Genomic DNA, 22999 nt, shown 5'->3' with positions numbered 1-22999 from the left:
TGCTAATGGTTACATAGATTAGGATCTAAGAGCTATTGAACATCTTAGAGGAAGCTATTCTAAAGATTGAATGAAGGATATCTTACACTTCAAGCTAGATTTTAAAAAGTGTATAAAATATACAGATGCAGGTTTGTGCTGGGGAATCTGCTGCGCCATTTTATGTATGACAAGGTATAGATTAGACCCAGTGTTTCAGAAATAGCCAGAATGCACTAGCAGAGCTCTGGAAAAAGGAAAAAAAAAAAAAAAAAAAAAAAAAAAAACCTGTGCACTTGTAAACTTGGCAGATCTTAACTGTGAATGGTTGCCCCAGACCAGATGAACTGTTGGGAATGTTGAGAGAGCCAGGGAAAGAACTTGCTTATTTCTGACGCCTGAGAGAGGGAAAAAATAATCCAAATGACAGACGTTCAACAGGATGGTGGTTCAGTACTTGGAAAGCACTGAGACCGAAAACCACCTGTGGTTGGTAATGGAAAGTAAATGTCTCTTTTTTTTTTCTTTCTTAAATTTAAGTACTATTTTGGGCTTCACACCCCAAGTAAAATGCCAGGGGCACAGAGGTAGACAGTTGCCCACAATGACATCAAGAGTGAACCCTTGTGACTCATAAACAATTTGGGGTCTCCATGAATTAGGAAGAGTGAATATTCTGGACCAAATTCAGAGAACAGAAATTCAAAAATATAATAGCTGGCTTAAGAGGATAGATTAAGAGGACTAAATATGTTTAACTTGGATGAAGAATGAAAAAAAGGGGATATAATAGCCATCTGCAGGTCCTTGAGGAGCTGAAACTCAAACCAAATAAGGAGAAGAACTGTTTGGGGTGGTGTGCAGGGGCACAGCTATGCCTGAGTTGATGAAATTGAGAAAAGGAAAACTCAGTCTGAATGTCAGGAAAATATTTCTTACACAAGTTCCATAAATCTGCCAAGGGAAGTGGTATAAGTCTTGTTATTTGAAATCACATAAAATTAGATTGGATAAACCACTCGTTTTTTTAGCCCTCCCCCACTCCAACTTTTCTTTATATAAAAATCTGTGTTTTCCTTGCTTTTGCTTATATTCATAAGATTCCTAAATTAAAGGTTCCCTGTGAAAATCTGAAAGTATTTTTATTGTATTTTTAATTTGAAAATATTGAGTTGGTTTCCCTTGAAAATAGGTCCCTAGGATGCTGATTATATTTTTCTTTCTTCCCAAAGTTTATTCCTTAATTTTGTTTTTCAAGCTTATTTGGATACAGTCTTTAGTTGTTTGGTTTTACTTTCAGAGTGGAGTTGCGGGAGGAGGTCCCCCTGCCCCCACTGCTACCCCCCAACCCCCACACCGTGAGGCTAGGGATAGAAGCCAGGGTCCCATACACACTAGGCAAAAACACTACCTTAGCTACACCCTTAGCCCCAAGAGTTGTTTGGACTGTATACTTCAAAGTACTTAAAAGTAAAAGGATTCCTTTTTTTTTTTAATGGACACGATACCTTTATTTTATTTATCCATTTTATGTAGTGCTGAGGATTGAACCCAGTGCCTCACATGTGCAAGGCAAGTGCTCTACCACTGAGCCACAGTCCCAGTCCATTAAAGGATTCTAATTGAATTAAATTAGGAATCAATAACAGAAATGAACTTGGAAAATTCACCAATATATGGAGATTAAATAGCATACATGATCAGTGGGTCAAAAAATACATATCCAGGGAAATTGGACAATATTTTGAGATGAGTGAAAATGTAATCCTCAACATACTAACACTCAAGATGTTAACAGAGTTCAGAAAAAATTTGTAGCTATAATTGCTTATATTAAAAATGAATAAAATCTCAAGTTAATAATCTCTCTATTAAGGAATAAAAAGAAGAGCACACTAAAACTATACCAAGTAGCAGAAGAAAAATAAAAAAGAAGAAAGAAAAAAAAAAAAACAATAAAGATTTAAGTGGAAATAACTAAAACAAAGATTAGAAAAATAATAGAAAAATCAATGAAACTAAAAGTTGGATCATCAAAAGATACAAAAGAGTTAGGCCAAGAAAAAGAGAGAGTCATCAGGGAAATGCAAATCAAAATGACAAGAGAATGAGAACTACAGAACACTAAAGAAAGAAATTAAAGAAAACCTTAGAAGATGGAAAGATCTCCCATGTTCATGGATAGGAAGAATTAATATTGTCAAAATGGCCATACTACCAAAAGTGCTATATAGATTCAATGCAATTCCAATTAAAATCCAATGATGTACCTTACAGAAATAGAGCAAGCAATTATGAAATTCATCTGGAAGAATAAGAAACCCAGAATAGCTAAAGCAATCCTCAGTAGAAAGAGCGAAGCAGGGGGTATCGCAATACCAGATCTTCAACTCTATCACAAAGCAATAGTAACAAAAACGGCATGGTATTGGTACCAAAATAGACAGGTAGATCAATGGTACAGAATGGAGGACACGGACACAAACTCAAATAAATACAATTTTCTCATACTAGACAAAGGGGCCAAAAATATGCAATGGAGAAAAGATAGTCTCTTCAACAAATGGTGCTGGCAAAACTGGAAAACCAAATGCAACAGAATGAAATTAAACCCCTATCTCTCACCCTGCACAAAACTCAACTCAAAATGGATCAAGGACCTCAGAATCAGACCAGAGACCCTGCATCTTATAGAAGAAAAAGTAGGTCCAAACCTTCAACTTGTTGGCTTAGGAGCAGACTTCCTTAACAGGACTCCCATAGCACAAGAAATAAAAGCAAGAATCAACAACTGGGATAGAGTCAAACTAAATAGCTTTCTCTCAGCAAAGGAAACTATCAGTAATGTGAAGAGCGAGCCTACAGAGTGGGAGAATATCTTTGCCACTCATACTTCAGACAGAGTGCTAATATCCCAAATCTATAAAGAACTCAAAAAACTCTACACCAAGAATACAAATAATCCAATCAACAAATGGGCTAAGGAAATGAACAGATATTTCACAGAAGGAGATGTACAAGCAATCAACAGATATATGAAAAAATGTTCAACATCTCTAGTAATAAGAGAAATGCAAATCAAAACTACCCTAAGATTTCATCTCACCCCAATTAGAATGGCGATTATCAAGAACATAAGCAACAATAGGTGTTGGCGAGGATGTGGGGAAAAAGGTACACTCATACATTGCTGGTGGGGTTGCAAATTAGTGCATCCACTCTGGAAAGCAGTATGGAGATTCCTCAGAAAGCTGGGAATGGAACCACCATTTGACCCAACTATCCCACTCCTTGGCCTATACCCAAAGGACTTAAAATCAGCATACTACAGAGATACAGCCACATCAATGTTCATAGCTGCTCAGTTCACTATAGCCAGATTGTGGAACCAACCTAGATGCCCTTCAGTTGATGAATGGATAAAGAAGCTGTGGCATATATATACAATGGAATATTACTCTGCCATGAAGAATGACAAAATTATGGCATTTGCAGGCAAATGGATGAAATTGGAGGATATCATGCTAAGTGAGATAAGCCAATCTCAAAAAACTAAAGGACGAATGATCTCGCTGATAAGCGGATGAGGACATATAAGGGGGGGGTAGGAGGGGCTAGAGTTAGGGTTAGGGTTAGGTTTAGGGTTAGGGATAAGGAGGGTGGAAAGAATGGAGGAAGGAAGGACTGTATAGAGGGAAAAGAGGGGTGGGAGGGGAGAGGGGAAGGGAAAAAAATAACAGAGTGAATCAAACAACATTGCCCTATGTAAATTTATGATTTTTAATTAAAATAAAAAATAAATAAATAAATAAATAAATAAGAATGACAAGAGACATTGCTTTAATGTACTTGGGTGGCTATTACTAAAAACAGAAAATACCTGTGCATGAGGATGTGGAGAAATTGGAACCCTCACACACTATCACACATTATGAGTGGGAATCAAAATGGTTCAGCTGCTGAGGAAACAGGTTAGCAATTCTCCAAATGCTAAATATAGACTTAGCATATGACAGCCATTTCAGCCTAGGTACATCTCCTGGAAAACTGAGAACATTTGTCATGAAAACCTGGACATGAATATTCATAGCACCATGGTTATAATAGCCTAAAGTGGAAACAACTGATGAAATCGATAAGCAAAATGTGGCATATTCATATGGTGGAATGTTACTGGCAATAAAAAGAAGTGAAGGAGTGATATTTGCTACAATACAGGTGCAACTTGAATGTGTTATGCTAAGTGCAAGAAGCCATTTATAAACACCACTGATCCCATTCATATAAAATGTCCAAAGTAGACAAAAATAGAAGAGTGGTTGCAGTAGGTAGGAGATGGGGGCATGAGAATGTGCTAAACTTAGATTCTGGTTGGACAACAATGTGAATATGCTACCAATCATTGAGTTACACACTTTAAATGGATGAATTACAGAGTATGTGAATCATATCTCAATAAACTACTTAAGATAGAGGAGGAAGAAGGGACTTTATATGATGCTGGGCTTCTCTAAAGATAATTATGAAAAGGCTGGCCTTAAAAGGAATACTTCCCACTCACCTGTCCTCCTTCTCTCTCTCTCTCTGTCACTCTCTCTTTTATGAGACATGATGTACAAACACACACAATAATAATTCATGACTCATAAATGACTCTGAGTTTTAGATGACCAACTTCATGAAACTGAGAAAAGGAAAATGAGAAGTAAGATGTCTTTTCCACAATTTCCATAAGTCCTTTGAGAGAAGTCTTAGATAGCTGATGTTCTTTAAATGTAGATTGAATAAAGCACTCATTTATTCCAGTGGGCGGGACGGAGTGGATCCATCACTTAAAGTTAGGTGGGACACTCAGATTGGTGTATTGATCCAGTGCAGGGGAAAAGACATTGCCATTCTTATGAATAGACTGAGTTCCCTTCTGCTGGAAAGAGGGTTGGGAAGGAATTTGATATTGTGCCATCCCAATCCCCAAAATTATAATGAAACATTTCAACTAACATTCTGGTGTTTCAGAGATGGGGAAAAATCTTTTTCAAATAGAACATAAAACCGGATTGTTCATGAAAGCAAACAAAAAACCCAACTCTGTAAGTTGTGAAATGCCAGATTCACAATGAGGGGAGAGAAAGGCAGGATAGAAGCTGAATACAAGGTGCTACCTATCACTATGGTGGGTTGTGCTTCACTGGGGAAATTTTTATATGACAGGTGAGGCTAGGAAGTCACAAAGAAGCTTTGCTATCATCAAATCTTTACTAACTCCTTTTGGCAATTGATGTCTGAGATTCCTTTGGTAAGAAATAGTCTTTCACTCTGTAGCTAAAGTTAATAGACTTCATGTGACATAATAGGAGTTAATCCTCAAGAGTAAATGTTTTCATCAAGGGGTACTGGATGATGCTGTACCTGAAGGGTTTATAAAGCATATAGACCCTAAATTCTGAGGTGGCAGAGGTGGGAAAAGAAGATGGTGGCAGGCTTAGAGGATTATGGTGAGAAAGGTATGTATAAGGAAGAAAAGAGGAAGATTCTTAAGCAGGATAGCAACTTGATGAGATCAATGGCTGAGGTGGCTTTGAAAGTCACAGCAAACACACAAGACTGGGCCAAGTGACAAAGTGACCAGCCACTTTGAAAGATGTTGCCATAATCCAGACACAAGGAGGTTAGAACAACTGGAATAGGGTTGTGTCTGTAGAAGTGGAAAAGGAGGAGCAAATTTAGGGAGAAAATGTGGAAAAAGAACTTTCACCTAGTGTATGGATCTAGAATCTTGTAAGAACTCTCTAAATGTAGCATGAATCCATAGTAATTGAGAAAAGGAATCATTCTATTCATTTAATTCTTTATTCCTTACCTTAAAAACCTTTCACTAATTCCTCAATGCCATCAAGATAAGCTCCAAATGCCATGGCAATGTTACGAGGCATTTTCTGACTTGTTCTTGCACACCTTTCCAGTCTCTCTCTCTCCTTACTGCTTATCTCACACTCAAGCCCAGCCATCCAGAAACGTTCTCTCCACCTCTGGGTTTTTGTAGGGACTGTTTTGCCCTGGGGCTCTTTCTTTTCTTTTCTTTTTTTTTTTTTTTTCTTTTTGCACCCACCCTCCATCTCTTTCCCCTAAATCGGGGTAATTCATTTGTATCCTTGAGATTTCAATTTAGACATTGTTCTGTAGAAAATCTCTCCTGATACCCTTCTTTCCCTCCATCTGGGCTAATGGACTTTCCCATGAGTCTTTAATACTCCCCCCAGCTTATGAGCATCCCACTATAGCACACACTACTGTGATGAATGGCTCTCCAAATTTTGGTGAGCAGGAAAGTCACCTTTGGTGTTTGTTAAATGCAGACAGACATCCAGGCTCTTCACCATAGAATTTGGTTTAGGAGAGTTAGCTGAACCTTTTTAGGAACATGGATGTATTGTAATTGGTTGGCTATTTATTGGTCTTGCAAACTGGACCAGGTCTCTGGGAGGGCAAAAGTCATTATAATCCTAATATTCAACATAGGATCTGATATGGCATAGGCAACCATTAGGTAATTGTCAAATGAGGGAATAAATGATGTGAGAACAGGGAAGAATTTAAGAAGTGACTGAAATCTGCATGCTTGGAAACAAGGAGGTAATGGAAAAAAATGGGGAAAGTGTCTGTTTGTGGGAGAAAATGATGAACACCTATACTCAAATTTCAGATGACAGGTGGGGACTCTAAGGCAGTGCCCAGGACTCCATGCCTCCTGTCTGGCACTGACTGTGATGTGGAAAATGGCCTGGCCTCACTTACATTACCTATGTACTTCCAAGGACTCAGGGTGTGTTTCTTCCAAAAGCAGCATATAATTTCAAGAATTGCAATCATTTTTTCCATGTTCTTTTGAAGGCTGTAAAATAATTTTAGATGCAATAAGTAATTCTAGGTCTTGCTTACCCTTGACCTTTGAAGTTTGATTCAAAACATCACACATCTCCCAGTCCAGATGTCAGCAAGTTATAGCTGTAGGGAAGAGCTTGGACTCATTTATACCAGGAACTGGAAATGTTTGCTAATGGCATCTTACCTTTATAATTATTTAAGTATTCAACTGAAATATAATTTTGTTACTGTATATGCAAAAGATGAGGACTGGGAAAGATAATGAAGTTTCTCAATGCATTTGGAATTGAGCCTTGCCATGTAATTGGTGTAAGAAGTCTTTAAAACACATGGTGACTCTTCTAACCCAAGGATAAAAAGAATAATTTCCAGTCAAGTGAGTGTGCAGGCTTTTCTTAGAATTTGAGCTCCTTTTATCCATTTCCTACGTCCAGTCCTCATCCTTGGTTTCTAAATGATAGGATTCACACAGAACTAATTACCAAATCTACCCCGCCAACCATTCTTGAAAACTTCTTAGTCTTTTCACTAGTAAAATCAACCTTGAGGAGAATACTGTCTTTATACGGTAAGCAATCAACAATCCAGATAGCTTGATTTGGCCTTTCTCAGAGTGTGTGGTGAGTCATCATGATTTGTGTATATTTCTTTAGATTCCCTATTGGGTGGTAAGCATCTTGAGCACATGGGACAGATATCCTTCTCAGTCAATAATATAATGTTTTACATTGGCAGGTGCTTAATAAGTGGCTATGGAATGGATAAATTAATCTGTAGCACCTTTCTGGTCCTGGTTAGCTCATTAGCTGCTAGTATGTAGTGCTGGGCACAGACAGCTCAGTGAACATCTCCTAACACCTCTCTGGTATTTATTGTTCCTGAGAAAACATGGTTAATCACACCTTGGAGAATCTTGGGCACCTTCCCTGGTAGGTATGTTGTCTGTAGGCATGGACCATGCTGGGCCTAGAAGTATGACTAGATTCTCTAGGTGGAGAATCTCAAGTTCAAAGAGATTGTGAGAAACCTGATGTTCCAGTATAAATTGTTGGCAGAGTGATGACCAGAAACCTTTCTGATGAAATAGATGACTTCTTGGGAACAATGACAAACAACTGACTTTTTGTTGTGAGGACACTTCTTAAATGGAACTTGGCCTTCATTATCTCTTCCAGTTTTCAGAGCAGGAAGATTTTTTTTTCCATCTTCTTTCCCTTCTCTGGCTTCAAAAATGGAAAGTCAGTGCTTATTAATCCTCTGTTCTTTTTAATAATAGCTTTCCATGAAGGTTTCTTCATCCTCCAGTGTCCAAAAACTCACACTATTCTCTGTTTAGACCCCTGTTATCTCCCACTACCTCTTCCCTGACATACTTGGCTCAGTGTGAGACTATCAGTTCCCAGTCAGGAGGGAAATTCTGTTTCATGTGGATGTTAGAAAATGTCTTTCTTTCTTTAACAGCTTAAAGCTTATTGCTGTGATCCTTTATAAATCCCTTAGAATCACTTCATACTTGTAGAAAACTTCTGTTGGTTCTGAAGGACATTTAGTGTGTGTGTGTGTGTGTGTGTGTTTGTGTGTATGTGTGTGCGTGTCCTTAGTGGTGAGGTTCTCTTGACTGAGAATCATTATGAGAAAGGCCTCCCCCAACCCTGATTATGTGTCTGTGCTTAAAATAAGCTTCCAATATCATCCTATCTGGACTCTTCTATATGGCAACACACTAATAAGACGTATTGGCATGTGGCATATTTGCCATCCTCAGCTGAAAATATGTCCATGTAATATTTTCTTGCCCTCTCCTGTTCCACAGAGCATGCCAAAGCAGCAGCTAGCACCTGCAGTCGCTGGCAAGGTGTGCTTGGCAGCTGTCCCAGCCAGATGCCAAGGTCTAGTCTGCTCCAATAATAGTGTCGGGGTGGCAAGCTGACTTCCTGCTGACATGCAAATCTGCCACTGTCCTGTGTGGAGTGCTCCGGAAAGCCTGGAGTAAAGCTGGCTCTAGGGAATGGAATGGACTCCCCCTGACCCTTCCCTGGAATGTAGTAACCAAGTGGTGAAAATCTTTCAGAGTTAGAAAGATGTTCTGAAGGCTTTCTGCTTCTCCTAAAGACTGCTGAGTCCACCCAAATCACCTTGATTCTTCTCCTGGTGCCTGGACATCTTCTGATGAAGAAACATCCTCCAAATCAGAGCCTATGGCCCCATATCTCTGCCTTGTGACGGGAACAGTTGGAGCTCAAGTCCACCAGCCAGCTGGCATTGTAAAGGCAGATGAATTTACTTCATTTTTGGTACAGAATGTGCTGACGGGTCTAAATTGGCCTCTGAGAAGGCCAAATCAGCATGCTGATTTGAATTTTTCTCTTCAATTACAGTGATTCTCATGCTTGGTATCCACCCAAAAGAAGTGTTCTTATGGAGTTCCTTTGGAAGTGGGCACTGGTCCCGGCAAGTTCATCCATAGGTAGAAGGTAAATGTGGTTGTCTCATAAATTCTATTACTGTTACACTGGGATACTAGGAAGAGTATGGGAGGTCAAATCATTTAGCACAGAAGTATAAGGCTTTGGAGTCAAGTATCATGAATTTGAATCCTGTTTCTACACTCACTATGTGTTTTTTGGATGAGTGACTAACTCTTTTTGAGTTTATAAAATTTATAATTTTATAAATAACCATAACTTTTGAGGTTACTACATTTGAAGAGTAAAGGTGAAAATACATGAAGTACACTTAGCATAGCACCTGATATAAAACGAATACTAGTAAATGCTTTAATAATAGCCTTTTCTGTTTTCTTTGCAAGATACCAGCATTGACATGTGTCTAAATTCTTCAGGGTAACTGGAAGCCTGGATGGTAAAGCGGCCTTAAGTGAGTTGGTTTGAGGTTGAAATCCCTTGCTTGAGTGGATGCACAAGCCCATCTTACTATTGTGTAACTTTAATTTTTCAGCTCCAACCTCAATGACAGGTTCATGTAACATGTCGTGAGTGCCCCCTGCAATTGTGGTTAGATGAAGAGAATATATGGGATAATGATAGAATTCCTCCTCCTCTGCCTTGCCCATTGCTGTGGTATAGAAGGAAGAAGTCTCTCCAGAAAGTACTTTCTGAATAGCAAGAGCACGTGTGTTGGTTTGTTTGAGAACACATAGTTCTTGGATTCTGCTCTTGGTGGGCTAGATTAGGTTTATTGGCCTGAGTTTCACTCTATAGGAGATGGTTAGAATTTGGTACTATACAAACTAGTACCATTTGTGGCCCCTGGAACTTTTACAGAGACATTACTGTTTGTGAAGTCCTTTAAAGTTCACATTTCCTATGCATCTGGAAATTCCAGTTACCAAAACTGAATCATTGCTCTGTGACCATAATTTCCATTCCTTTGGTCTGAGGTTGCACTTGATTAAGTACATACCTTCTTAACAAACTCCTCCTTCACCAGTCTTCATTTGCTTAACAAACTGAGGAGCTTCCTGGAGTTTTCATTGAAATATGAGAAGACAATTTTAGATATCTGTTTATTTTCCGTCATGGTCTGGTGGTGGGCTGACCACCATCTCCTTCCCTTCCACCGGCTGTGTCAGTGATACTTAAAGGACAATAGACAACTACTTGAGAGTTTTTCAAACTTTAAAATGCACACAAATCTCTTGAGGATTTTGTTAAAATGCCTATTCTGATTCAGGAGGCCTGAGGTTGGCCTGAGACTTTGCATTTTTAACAAGCTTCCAGGTGAATCCTGTGCTTCAGATATACTGATCAAGAGATCAAGAACAACTTTATCCAAAGTTTTATACATGAAGTGCTCTAGAGATTCAGTTCTCTATCTACTGAGCCTTTCAGCAAATCTAGCTATTTTTTTCCTCCCTGAATTCTTATGTGGAACTTTCTGATCATTTTATCTTTTAGCAGCTCCAAACTCTATAGATTTATGCAACCTTAACTTAGTTCCTTTTCTCTTGGTTGGTTGATTTTATATTGATATTTTTCATCCACTCAGATTTTCGATCCTTGTATATGTGGCTATTGCTGTGACATGCAGTATATACTAAATAGAAACAAGCAATCAATATCAGTGGTTCTTTTGGAACTGTTTTGCTTTTCCTGACCTTTGGCTCTCAAACTCTCTTTTGCTTATTTCACTATCAGATCCATGGCTTTCTCAAACTCAATGATACGTACCACCTACCAGAGTCCCTTTTAGGGATATCTACTATTAGCATTTCCTAGATAACTTCCATGCTCATGAAAATTGCTCTGCATTAATCTTCTGTTATCAGTTCTCTTGGCACAGGGAGGCAAGCTAAAATTTCTTTAGCTACCCGTGTGATCAAACGAGTTAATGAAACACAGCCAATATGTTTAGAAACATCTCCTCCATGTTCTCCTTTTGAAAACTAGCAACATACCCAAAACGTGCAGGAATGGAAATTTTGGATGTACCCATTTCTTTGGAATTGAAAGAAGTAATGTAGAACTTAGCAAACATCAATTCTGGTTGGTTGGTTTGTTTTGTTAGAAGAACAAATTATAGAATTGGCCATGTTTTCCTGACTCTTTCCCCTTCCTTTCCTGGTTGTTTATTGATAATTCTTCTAAGTGCTCTACTGGATTGCCTATAGTGAATAGCTCTAATGACTAAGAGCAGTTCATTAAGTTATGATACCAATGTATTCTAGGGATTATCAGTTTAAGGTTTTTATCAAGCTCAACAGTGCATCAGAATGGTTGATAGATGTTGTTAAAAATTTATGGACTCACATTCCCAAGATTTGAACTTGGTAGGTCTGGGAATGAGGATGATCAGTTTTATCTGTTGACTCCTATTCACCTCTCTGACTTCTAAAGGTTGGAGGGACCTCAGACTCAGTGCCTTCTGTTCTCCAACTCTGCTCACTCCTGAGGTGCTCCCATCTAAACTCAGAAATGGAAGTGCCTTGCATACACTTGTGACATTTCTGTCTCCAGACCATTCTTCTTCCTTAAACTCCACGTGTGTTCATCAGTTTTTTGTTGCTATGGCCAAAATGCCCAACAAAAACAATTTAGAGGAGGAAAAGTTTAATTTTGATAGCTCAGGATTGCAGAGATTTAGTTCAGGGTAAGCCAAATCCATTGCCCTGGGCTCAAGGTGGGGCAGAGAACATCCAGACCAAAGGGCATGGCAGAAGAAAGTTACTCATCTCATGGCAATCAGAAAGCAGAGGGAAGGAAGTAAAGGGGGGAGCCATAGGATAGATGCCCTCTTCCAGGGCAGCTGCCCAGGGACCCACCTCTTCCAGCCATGCCACACCTGCCTAGAGTTACCACTCACTTAGTCTGTTCAAACTAGGATGGACTGATGAGTAACAGCTCTTGCAAACTGAATCATTTCCCCTCTGAATATTCTGGCATTTTGGCAAGAGTTTTGGGGGATACCTTGTATGCAAACCATAATACCAGGTTTTTAAAATTTTTTTCCAGGCCTTTTCTCTATGAACTAAATACTATATTGTATTGTACTTTCAAGGAAAGACTTACCAATGTTGTTCAACTATGCACATGCATATTGCCTAGGCCAAGAGTAGAAATCATTATACAACATATCTTACTTTTAATAAGTGGATCACTTTAAAAATTTTTTTTTCCAGTGCTGGAGATTTAAACCAGGGCCTCATGTATATTGGCCAACTCTGTACTACTGAACTATACCCCCATCCCCTGAACTCCAGGCTAATGCATCAACCACTGACCCACCATTTCAATCTTAATGTCTTGGTTTGCTTTCAAACCTTTTTTTTTTTTTTTTTTCTATAATCTTTTCCAACTCCAACTATAGAATACCATGCACCCTGTTGCTCAGGTCAAAAACATCTTTCCTCTACTCCGCATAAAAATCTGTCTTCAAATCCCCAAGTTTCAAAATATATACCCAATATTATTTTTCACTATGGCCACAGCTTCTAACCTAGTCTAAGTGACCATCATTTCTCTCCTGGATTATAGCAATAGCCTTCTAATTGATCTGTTGCCCCATCTACCATTCGTCCTCTGACTATATCTGCTACCATCCTCTCCCTTGCTCTCTCCACTTCCGCCATATTGGTTTCTTACTCTTCCTAGAACATCCTAAGCTTGTCCCACTCAGGGATTTTATATGAGCTGTTTTCTCTGACTGGAAGGCTGTCTCCTGAGATATCTGCATGTCACACTTTCTCACTTCTTTTAGATCTTTGCTCCTAAATAAGATCTATGCTTATTTAGGATATTTCCTAGCAGAGAGAGCATCCCTAACCAACTCACATGGAATAGTGGCATCTCTGCAGCCTGATCCATTTCTCTCTATAGTATTTATCCCACCTGATAGGTTTTATACTTTTGTTTATTGCTTAGATCCCACATCAGAATGAAAGCTTTAGGAGAAAAGACCTTGCTAAGTCAGCACTTAGTAACTACTCAAAAAATATATGTTGAATGAAAGAGAACTTTATTTTCCAGCAATAATTTATTTTTTAGAATCAATGCCATATTTACAATGAGAAGTTTAAGGCAAGTGCTCTATCTTGTTTGTCTCTGTGTTTTATGCAGGTGTACTTGGTATCCAGTAAATGTCTATTGAACAAATGAATAATTATGGTATGGAGGAAATCCCATAGAATTTAGAGACAGTGAGCTGAGTCCAAATTCTAGCTTGACTTGTGGCTTGGGCTAAGTTTTTCAGTCTTCCTGAGCTGTCACTATGGCCACAGCTTCTAACCTAGGTGATAAGATTCGAAGGTGATAAAAGTTTTGCTTTCCTATGATTATTCCAAGGATTAAATGAGATAGCACATATATAATATATATTCCTTACGATAGTGATGATAGGGACTTGATCATATTAGAAATGTGGAGCTTCCTTGTCCCGACCAGAATTACTCACTTATTTTCTTTCCTCTTCATTATACTTACTCCCAACTTAACAGAGTTCTTAAAATCAATGAAAGCCACTAAACAAAGCTTCCTCACTTTCCCAAATTCATGGGCCCTAGTTTAAGGAAGATCCCAGATTTATCTCAGTAACTCAAGGAAACAGGAAGAGTAGCCATGAATCCATACTTGGGAGAATCTTAAAAATGTGTCTATAATACATTCAGAACCCAACTCTTTATCACTTCCAGTTTTCTCTCTCTCTGCATTGTTGTATTGGTTTCCTTGTTTTTACCCCCATCCCCCCTGCATTCTATTCTCCATCCAACAAGCAGAGCAATCCTTTAAAAGCAAACAAACAAACAAACAAACAAACAAAAAACAAGTTACATCATGTCCTTCTTCTGCTCCACTGACTCCCCATTTTACTCAAACAGCAGTTTCTAAAAAACATTCATGGTCTCTATGAAATCGTCTCTCTTCCACATCTCTGAGCTCATCTCCAATTCTTACTATTTTTCTCCTTCCTCACTCCATGTGATGGGCTTCTTGCTGTTCCTGGAGCATTTTATTATGCGTGTTGCACTTGTTATTCCTTCTGACTTGAATGCTCTTTCCTTTTGCATAGCTCACTCTCTCACTTATATTAGATTTTTGCTCAAGACAAAAGTCTTGGCTTCATTTTAAAAATATCAATGCTCTTACTCTAGGAAAACACACAAAACACCTATCATTATTTTTCCATAACCCTGTACCACCAATGGAACAATAATATCTTTCAATGATTTGTATACTCCAGACTTGGAGATAAGTTCTATGAGAATGGAAATTTTTACTGACTTTCTCTGTTGTATCTTTAGTGCATAGCATATAGCAGATGATCAGTGCTTATTAAGTAAAAGAATAGATGGATGAATGAATGAATGAATCAGGGACGAGGGATGGATTAGAGTAGCCCATGGGTCTGTGTGGAAGTGTGAACTGCAAGAAGGGGCAAATGTAGAATTTAAATTCTGCTTCTGTGCACTCAGGCTTGGCTTGGTTCCTGTCACCTGGCTTGCTGACAGATGACACCACAACAAAGCAATGTGCTGAAGTGAGTCAGCTTTCAAGGTGCTGGACAACCTCCACATGTCAGGGTGACCTTGAAGATGGGAACCCCTGCTGCCTTGCTGCAGTCCTCCAAAGAGGTTAGCAAACAGGCTGGTGGGCTCCAGCTCACAGGAATCAAAGGGAAGAGCCTCCCTAGAAATGCAGAGTTGACCTCTCTATTTGCTGTCATTCTGGGTCATCCTTTTGCTGACTTGAAGGACAGAATTAACTGTGTGGACTTTAAAACGTCTCTTCAGGAGTTCATTGGATGTCAGAGAGTGAAGAAAAGGATTCATGAAGCAAAGTAGAAGTTGGAAGGTGATTTGACTACAGTTAGTCATCATCCTAACCTCCATGCTTTCATTAGGCTCAGGAACCACGCTTCTCTGGGTCACTTTGTCTGGCAGTGGCTTGCTCCAGGTGCTGTTATTACGAATCCCGAAGGACACGGGCAGGTGCTCAGAACAGAGTCACTGACTATTTTCTTTATTTAGAGAACCGGCTAGAAGACTTTTCTCCCATTAAAGGCACTCAGGGAGTGAAGATGAGTCCAATTGCAAGCCAAACACAAAAAGAGAGAGTTGGGTAGAGTTGGGGAAGAGTCCATCAGACTCTCTCTTACCCTGAAAGTCACTTCCTAATTCAACTTGACTTTCTCTTACCCTGAAAGGAGATTTTTGTGTGTTTTTGGCAGGAGTTGTAAACAAATCTCATCCAAGATTTCAGGCCCCGCAGGGCAGCATCTTCCTCTATGGGGCCAGCCCCTGCTGGGAACACTTTTCCTGGTCCAGCACCCACTAAATGGGATCTGCAAACACTAGCTCCTCCTGTGGGTCTCCCACCCCGAGGAGTGGTAGTGCTCCCTGCTGCTGCTCATCTTGAGGAAGTCTCTCCATCCTGAGTTGGGGCTGTCAGCTTTTCCACTCTCTGTGTTACCAGTTCTATGAACCAAGTTCCCTTCTGTTTGAAAGACACAGAATGGCTTCTTTTTTCCCCTGGAATATACTCTTATTGATCTAATCAATTGAAGCAATTTTTGAGTTTTCTAAAGATAGGACCTCTTGTCACTTTGTTTTGAAGATGTTTTTCAGTGCATAAAGCTGAGAATATTGACTTCATTCTGTTTGGATATACTTACCTACCTAGTCATATCTTCATTTAATATCTGTGTACCACTTTATGGATTTCACAAACGTGGACATTGAGAAATTGATTTTTCAATGGTATATTTTAAGCTCTTAGGAAATAATGTTTTACTCTGCCTCCTTTTGTGTCATCAAATGTCTAAGACCACCTAGAGGTATAGTTTTTGGAATTTCATGTGACTTCTTGAACCTCAATTTTTATGACTATGAAGGAAGAAATTCACATTTGATAGGTCATTTAAAAACTTATCCTCAATACTCTCTTTAGTTTTTCAATAAAAGCCTGAACCTCAGCATATGAAAGAGGGACACTCTAAACATACCTCTTTGACCTTCAGATGAACTCCCCTTGCTTTTGACGATGGCCTGAGTCACCACTTGCCTACTCTGGTACACAAATGGGTCAGAGTGCTCAGATTCAGCTCTGACAGCTTTTGATTCTTATGCTTCCTGAAGGAATCAAGTGAATGTGACTGTTTTGGTAGATTTTTATTTCTCAGTCTTAAAAGTAGCAAAAAGTTTTATCCTGATATTAGATCTTCTTAATTAGCTATACTGATGTCTTAGTCTGTTTGTGCTGTCATAACAGAATACCTTAGACTTGAAAATTTACAGATAAAAGAAATTCATATCTCCCCATTCTGAAGCCTGGGAAGTCCAGGATCAAGGTGTCAGCAGACTTAGTGTCTGGTGAGGGCTGCTCTCTGCTTCAAGGATGGGTCATTACATAGAGGAAGAATGCAGGGCAAAAGGAACAAATAGTCTTCCTCAGGACCCTTATAAGGGCAAGAATATCATTCATGAGATTAGGGCTGATCACCCACTAAAGATCCTACCTCTTAATATTGTTGCACAGGGGATTCAACATGAATTTGGGAGGGGCACAAATTTCTGAACCATAGCAACTGTGAAGGATAAACCTTGGAACAGCTAAGGTTTTATTAGAAAAAAGTGCCAACAGAAAAGTATCTTATTAAAAATAACAAAATTGTGTTGATACTCCTCAGAAGCTCTTCAAACTTCCTAAATACAATACCCATAGATGTTGTCAGAGCCCGCCTGACTGCCTGGCCATAGCTCCACTCCTCAGGCTCAAGGAGTTTCTTGGCCTCGTCTGCTCTGCTAGAGACCCTGGAGCAGTTCTGTCTTCCATGGGACTTGCAGGTGCTCTTGCTCAAGACTGCCATGACTCAGATGCAAGTCATTGTTGCTGGTGCTCTGACTTTGCTACAAGTTCAGTAGTGTCCATGATGCCAACCTCCCATTAGCCTAAATCTTGAGATAAAATCCACTTTGTTTCTCTGTACCAGTTCCCCAATCCTGAAGACCTAGTGAGAGTCCCAGCTTCACTGGGCCTGCCTTGCCAATTCTTCCTTGCTGATGTTCCATTGGCACTTTCCATCCCAGGATAGGGAACTATTTTCTGCTCAAAAGCCTCTTTGCTACTGATTTCCCCCATCAAAATCTCAAAATATGAGCCATTTTAGAACCGGAAAGGACATGCCATTAGATCTTGCTGACCACCCACCCCTTTTGGACTTCTGTATTAAATCAATCAGTGGTCTGCTATCATTTTGGGAACTATAGCTAGCCTGGCAGTCTAGGCATCCTTTCTCTCTCTCCAAAGGCAACCTTTCTCTGCACCATCAGTGACTGGATTAAATCCTGCTCCACCGTGGTCCCTATGGTTCTACCTTGGCTAAGCCTCCCTTGCCTAATCTGGGTCTGTAGCTGTTATCTGTTACATGTGGACTTTTGGCCCTATCACAAAATACAAATTCCTTTCCTGTTCTAAGTGATCTGGTTTCCCTCTCCCACCTGCCATTCTTCCATCAAAGTTCTAATTGTTCCATGTGAGGTGCTGGGGATATAAAGATTAATAAGTAAATGTCCCTTTGGAACTCACAATCTAATGGACAAGAGATTGCAGACGACAGTTGTGATACATTATGAGAAAGGAAAGTTGCTCTCAGTGCACAGGAGAAAAAAGTGCAAACTCTGAGGGTGGTTGATAGTGGTGAGAAAAACCGTAGTGCTGGGAGTCTGGAGCTGAGCCTTGAAGGAGAAGTGGAAGCTCGTAACTGGAGATCTGGGATGGAAATGCAAGCAGAGGATTCCAGATACATTTGAAGAGGCCAAGCAAGTGGGTGTGGCTATAGCACCAAAGAGAAACTGAAAAGGTAGAAGATGAAGGGCTTGCCCATCAGGCCAAGGAATTTGGGTTATATTGTTCAGTAACTAGTACTGTGGGAGAGTTTAAAGTAAAGGGTTATTACAATCAAATTTGCTTTTTAGGAAACTCTTCAGAGGTAGGATAGAAGGAGGTGAGACTAGAGGTAGGAAAATCAGTAGAGAAGCTTTAATGCAGTAGTTGAGGTAAGAAACGATAACTGCTTAAACTAAGGTAAAACAGTGGAGATGGGCTGGACGGGAGCAGGTTTGAAAAGTGTTATCCGAAGAATGGACAAGACTGGTGATCAGTTGGAAGGAGAAGCAGTGAGAGAGGGAGCTATTGAGGATAACTTCTAGAAAACAGAGCTACAGAGGATAATTCCCAGGGCTCTGCTTTGGAAGCTGAATAAGAACAGGGATACTATTCCCTAAAGTGGGAGGATGTGATGCTGGGAGAAAAGGGTGAGATTTGATTTGGACCTGTTATGTGAGAAGTACGTGGGGAATGCCAAGTGGAGATGTTCCATCGGCAGTCCACAGCCTGGAAATCACATCCAGCTCGAGAAAGACTTCTTGGCTTGAGATTGATTTGGAAACCATAAATATATACTGAATGACCATAAATTCTGAGAACATAGATACTATTTTGTCATGTGTTATAACACGGTATCAGTAAATCACTTCTTATGCATTCACCCATGTTTCCAGACTTTATGACCATCCTTTAGAAATTGGCTGGAGTCAGAGTACAGGTCAGCCAGATAGAATGTATAAAGGAAGAAGAAAAAGGTATTGGATATGGAGTCTTGGGAGCTACAATATTTATAGGGCAAAGGAGATGGAGAAGAAGCACTGGGAATGGGGTGAGATTTAAAGCACAGAGAAGGCTCAAGGGGAGAGCCATAGGTTCAGTAAGACAGAGGGGAAGGTGGTGAGGATGAATAAGGATGTGCAGACATCACCCTGACTTGCTATGGAAACTTCTTCAAATTTCCCCCCAGTGGTCAAAAGTATGCTTCCTCTAGAACAGTGATTCTTAACTTTAAAGGATAACAATCTCTTTGAGAATCCGGTGGAAACCAAGGACCTTCTTCCCCACAGGAATCTAGGAATGGAATGCAGCATATGGGGGGTCAAAGACAGAAGGATCCCAGGTACAGTCTCGGTATTGTGCAGCAAATTTATTTCTGTAACTACTTCTAAACAATTACAGGGAGGCCTTAGTTTCCTTGCACTTTAGAATCTAAAACAGGGCTTTATTTTCTTATGAGACAGCTGAAGAATCAATGCTGTGTAGCAGAGCTATGTCTTTAAGTTCATCAAAGTCCAGATAATTTTTTTCCCCATTAGAAGGATTTCTTTTTCTTGCCCTTTTTCCTTTTTTCCCTTTCTCAAAAGCTTTTCAGTTTTTTTTCTCAGTTAAACTTGACTTTAACTTAATTTGCATCGTGGTTGTTGACTGTTGTTACTATAAATTGATCCAGCTTGTAAGATTCAACCACAGTTCTCAGAAAAATATAAGGATCATATTCCTTCCAGAGAATATTTTGAAATACATTTTTCTCCAATGGATATATCCTATTCTCTTTCTATTTCTTTCTTTTTTTTTTTTTTTCCCATTCAATACTAATGTCTGTGTCTTTTAAATATTAATTTGGGCCTCCTTCACACTGAACTTCCCTTTTTCATCCCTTTCCTCATTTGGAATTGCCTCTGGGTTTCCCTGGAAGGTTTGTTTTCATAACTGAGGGCATCTTCTAGGATCCGGCCTTGGCTCCCTGCTCTTGTTTATTTTTTGCTAACTCCTTTTCATTCAGTTGATTCTAACAGATATTTATTGCGTGTGGACTATACATGGTGCACTTATTCATTCTCATAACTTCAGGAATCCTCTCTCTTGTGAGGATTTATACCTTTAAATTATGCCTCCAGCTCTGACATGGTACAATTACCCAATTCCCACAGCTGTCAACCATGTCATTTTGAGGAATATAGCTCTTCTTCCCCTTCTAACTGGCTCGCTCAGAATTTGATTCCTCCCTGCTAATCAGGGGTCTCATCAGTGTTCAGTTTCTTGGCTTAGAAGTCTGAGATTTCTTCAGTCTTCAATGATCTGAAGTCAAAAGCAAAGCAGAACCCAAATCCTCAACTAAACTCTGCTGAAAACTCTATAGCCTTGCTAGGTTTGCAAATAAAGATATTGCTTTCAAACTGATTGATCATCATTCTCTCTTGTGCCTGCAATTCACCCTTTAATCCTGCTCCTGTTCTGTCTTCTAGTATTTTCTTTAGTTTCTTTTCTTATTATTTTCTTCATTTTGTTTCTTGTAGTAGGTTATTCTATGTCATGATTCTGGCTCTTGGATCTCAAATTGTTCTGCCTATATGCTTTTGTTTAAAAATATTATATTTTAATGGTATGCCTTTACTCTATGTACAAACAGAGAAACAACATGTATTCCATTTGTTTACAATAAAAAAATATTATATTTTAAACTGTCCCCAGTAAATGTTAATTTTCCTGTTTTTGCACATATTTTACTTACGGATTATTAATGCCATGCATTGAAATTCTGTAGTTAATACCTGGATTTTAAAAAACTAACTGCTCTTCAATATCATCTGGTTAAACATGGAAAATTTTAGACAAAATGTCTAAAATACCTTTTAGACCAAATTAAACATGTCAGCAATATCTAGTCTCGTACTAAATTTTAGAAGTTTTTCACCACAATTGAATTTTTCTTCTTTGGTTTTATGATTCTCTCTCTTGAAATATGACAAAGTTGAGATCAGAATTATACTCTGAACCTTCTCCACCAAACTGAGATACTCTGGCAGGAGAGGTACATGCTGTCAAGGTCCTGATGAGCACAACGCAGGCTTGCGAGCCTGAAGTTGGGCAGCCTAGGGAAATGGGATAAATGTCGAGTTGAGTATGGTTACATCAGTTCATTTGGTTTTTGGATTTCCACTAAAATTTTTTTCCATGAAAGTATTTATCATAATAAACATATGTTTTTAATGTATCAATCAGGAGGGTGTGTGGTCTTGTTTGTTCTTGATTAAAAAGCCTATGTCAAATAAGAATTATTCAAAGTTACAATAATAATTGGAGCAATAAGATGGTAAGGGGTAATTAAAGGATGCGGCTTTCTTTTAGAAACAAAAATGAATCTGGTGACCACATGTATTCTCCTCTTCTTCCTTAATGAGTGTGATGAAAGATGTCATCATCAGAAATTATGGAGATTGGAGATACACCAACTACATGCTAATGTGTCAGACTCAAGCCCAGATTCTCCCTCTGCTTGCACACTGGAACATGCATCTCATAACACTGTCACCTATCTAAACACGTATGTTTCACACCTCCTCATACCACGGTGATGTCTGGGCACAGAGGACCTGCTGATGCCTGTGTCCCTTCCCACCTTCACACACATGTTCAATGGGAAGGATAGGTGCTTACTATTCCCATGTTGAGCTTAGACTACAAACCATAAATTGCTCAGGTTATTGCTCTTGAAATAGAGCTGTTTAAGGACTTGCTATTTTGGCTGGTTTGACTTGGACAATTCAGACCATTCGAGAAGGAGAAATTGTCCCTGAGACAAACTATTTTTAGTTTCCAGTATTGTTTTATTCATTTTGCAAAATTCTTATTGGGAATATCCAAGAAAAACATCCAATGCTTTTAATCAGTACTGAACAACTTGACCCAATATCTTTGTCTTTTGAGGATTGTCCAAAAAGGATCATTAGAACACATTAAATATCTGCTTCTCTGTATCATGCCTTATTGGTCAATTCCCATTGGCTTAGCTTTTGTACCTTTGAATATTACTGTCTATACGGGTTAACAGTAATGAACACAATGATGTGGTGATAATGACAGGCTTCTACTTAGAATTTGGTTAAATTCAATTGCACTTGACAAGTAGTGTGCTTGGATCTCTAGCTTAAGGAAAATAGGAGGAAGGAATGTGATATATATCATCATCTCAATCATTGCAAAAATGGGTTGTATTGAGAAAGCAAATAACTCATGAGAAAGATAATTCATGCTGTATATGTCGTATGGGGAAAATGCTGTAAGAACAGAAGGAGTGCATTATAAGCAGTAACTGCAGTCTTTCTAGGAGTCTTACAGGAAAGGTTAATGGTATACCACCACTGCACAGATGAGGAAAGAGAGAAACATTTAGTCCCCGCTTCAGAACAGAATGCTTTGCTCTGACCCCTTGCATATGAGGCTAAGTTACATTTCTTGTTAATTATTCTTCAAAGTGACTACAGAACACCTTTAAGCACAGCAAATTTATTTTACTTAAAAATCTCATTTACGAGTTAATTGAGAGTAGCATATGCATTCACTGGGATGTCTCAAGGTTAATTATCTACTCTGGTGGGAATAAATTAGGCTATTCTTTTAAAAATATATACCTAGTATTTGCACTGTATTTTATTTTGAAGAGCTGAACAAACATCTATTATCATCTATTATCCCATTTAAAGCAGAGAAATAGGCATTCCCTTTGGACAGTCTGGGAAGCCTCACTTTTTTTTTTTCTTTTCTTTTTTTTTTTTCGGTATGGATATTTGACTCAGGGACACTTGACCACTGAGCCTCATCCCCTGCCCTATTTTGTATTTTATTTAGAGACAGGCTCTCACTCAGTTGCTTAGCACCTCGTTTTTGCTGAGGCTGGCTTTGAACTTATGCTCCTCCTGCCTCGTTCTCCTAAGCCACTGGGATTACAGGCATGCACCACCACACCTGGCAAAGGCTCACATTTAAAGAAACTAGATTTCAAAATAATAGGGATA

General features: G+C 39.1%; 1 protein-coding gene across 9 annotated transcripts in view; it reads left to right on the top strand.

Annotated features, from left to right (window-relative positions):
- LOC306649980 (uncharacterized protein) overlaps window positions 1-22999 on the top strand; it is a 193119-nt gene that overhangs the window by 58957 nt on the left and 111163 nt on the right. The window contains exon 1 of one of the 9 annotated variants that reach the window (XR_013760767.1): window positions 9270-9338. The exons of 7 other annotated variants lie outside the window; for them this stretch is intronic. Coding sequence is in view for 1 of the 2 variants with exons in the window: in XM_079121563.1 (XP_078977689.1) it covers window positions 9283-9338 (56 nt within the window). In the remaining variant the exon portion in view is untranslated. Of the gene's footprint in view, window positions 1-9269; window positions 9339-22999 lie in introns of those variants that run through there. One more of the 9 variants, XM_079121563.1, reaches the window with a different exon arrangement.

This window comes from Sciurus vulgaris (assembly GCF_902686455.1).
Source record: "Sciurus vulgaris genome assembly, chromosome: 2".
Lineage (NCBI taxonomy): Eukaryota > Metazoa > Chordata > Mammalia > Rodentia > Sciuridae > Sciurus > Sciurus vulgaris.
This window is presented reverse-complemented; position numbering and strand designations above follow the sequence as displayed.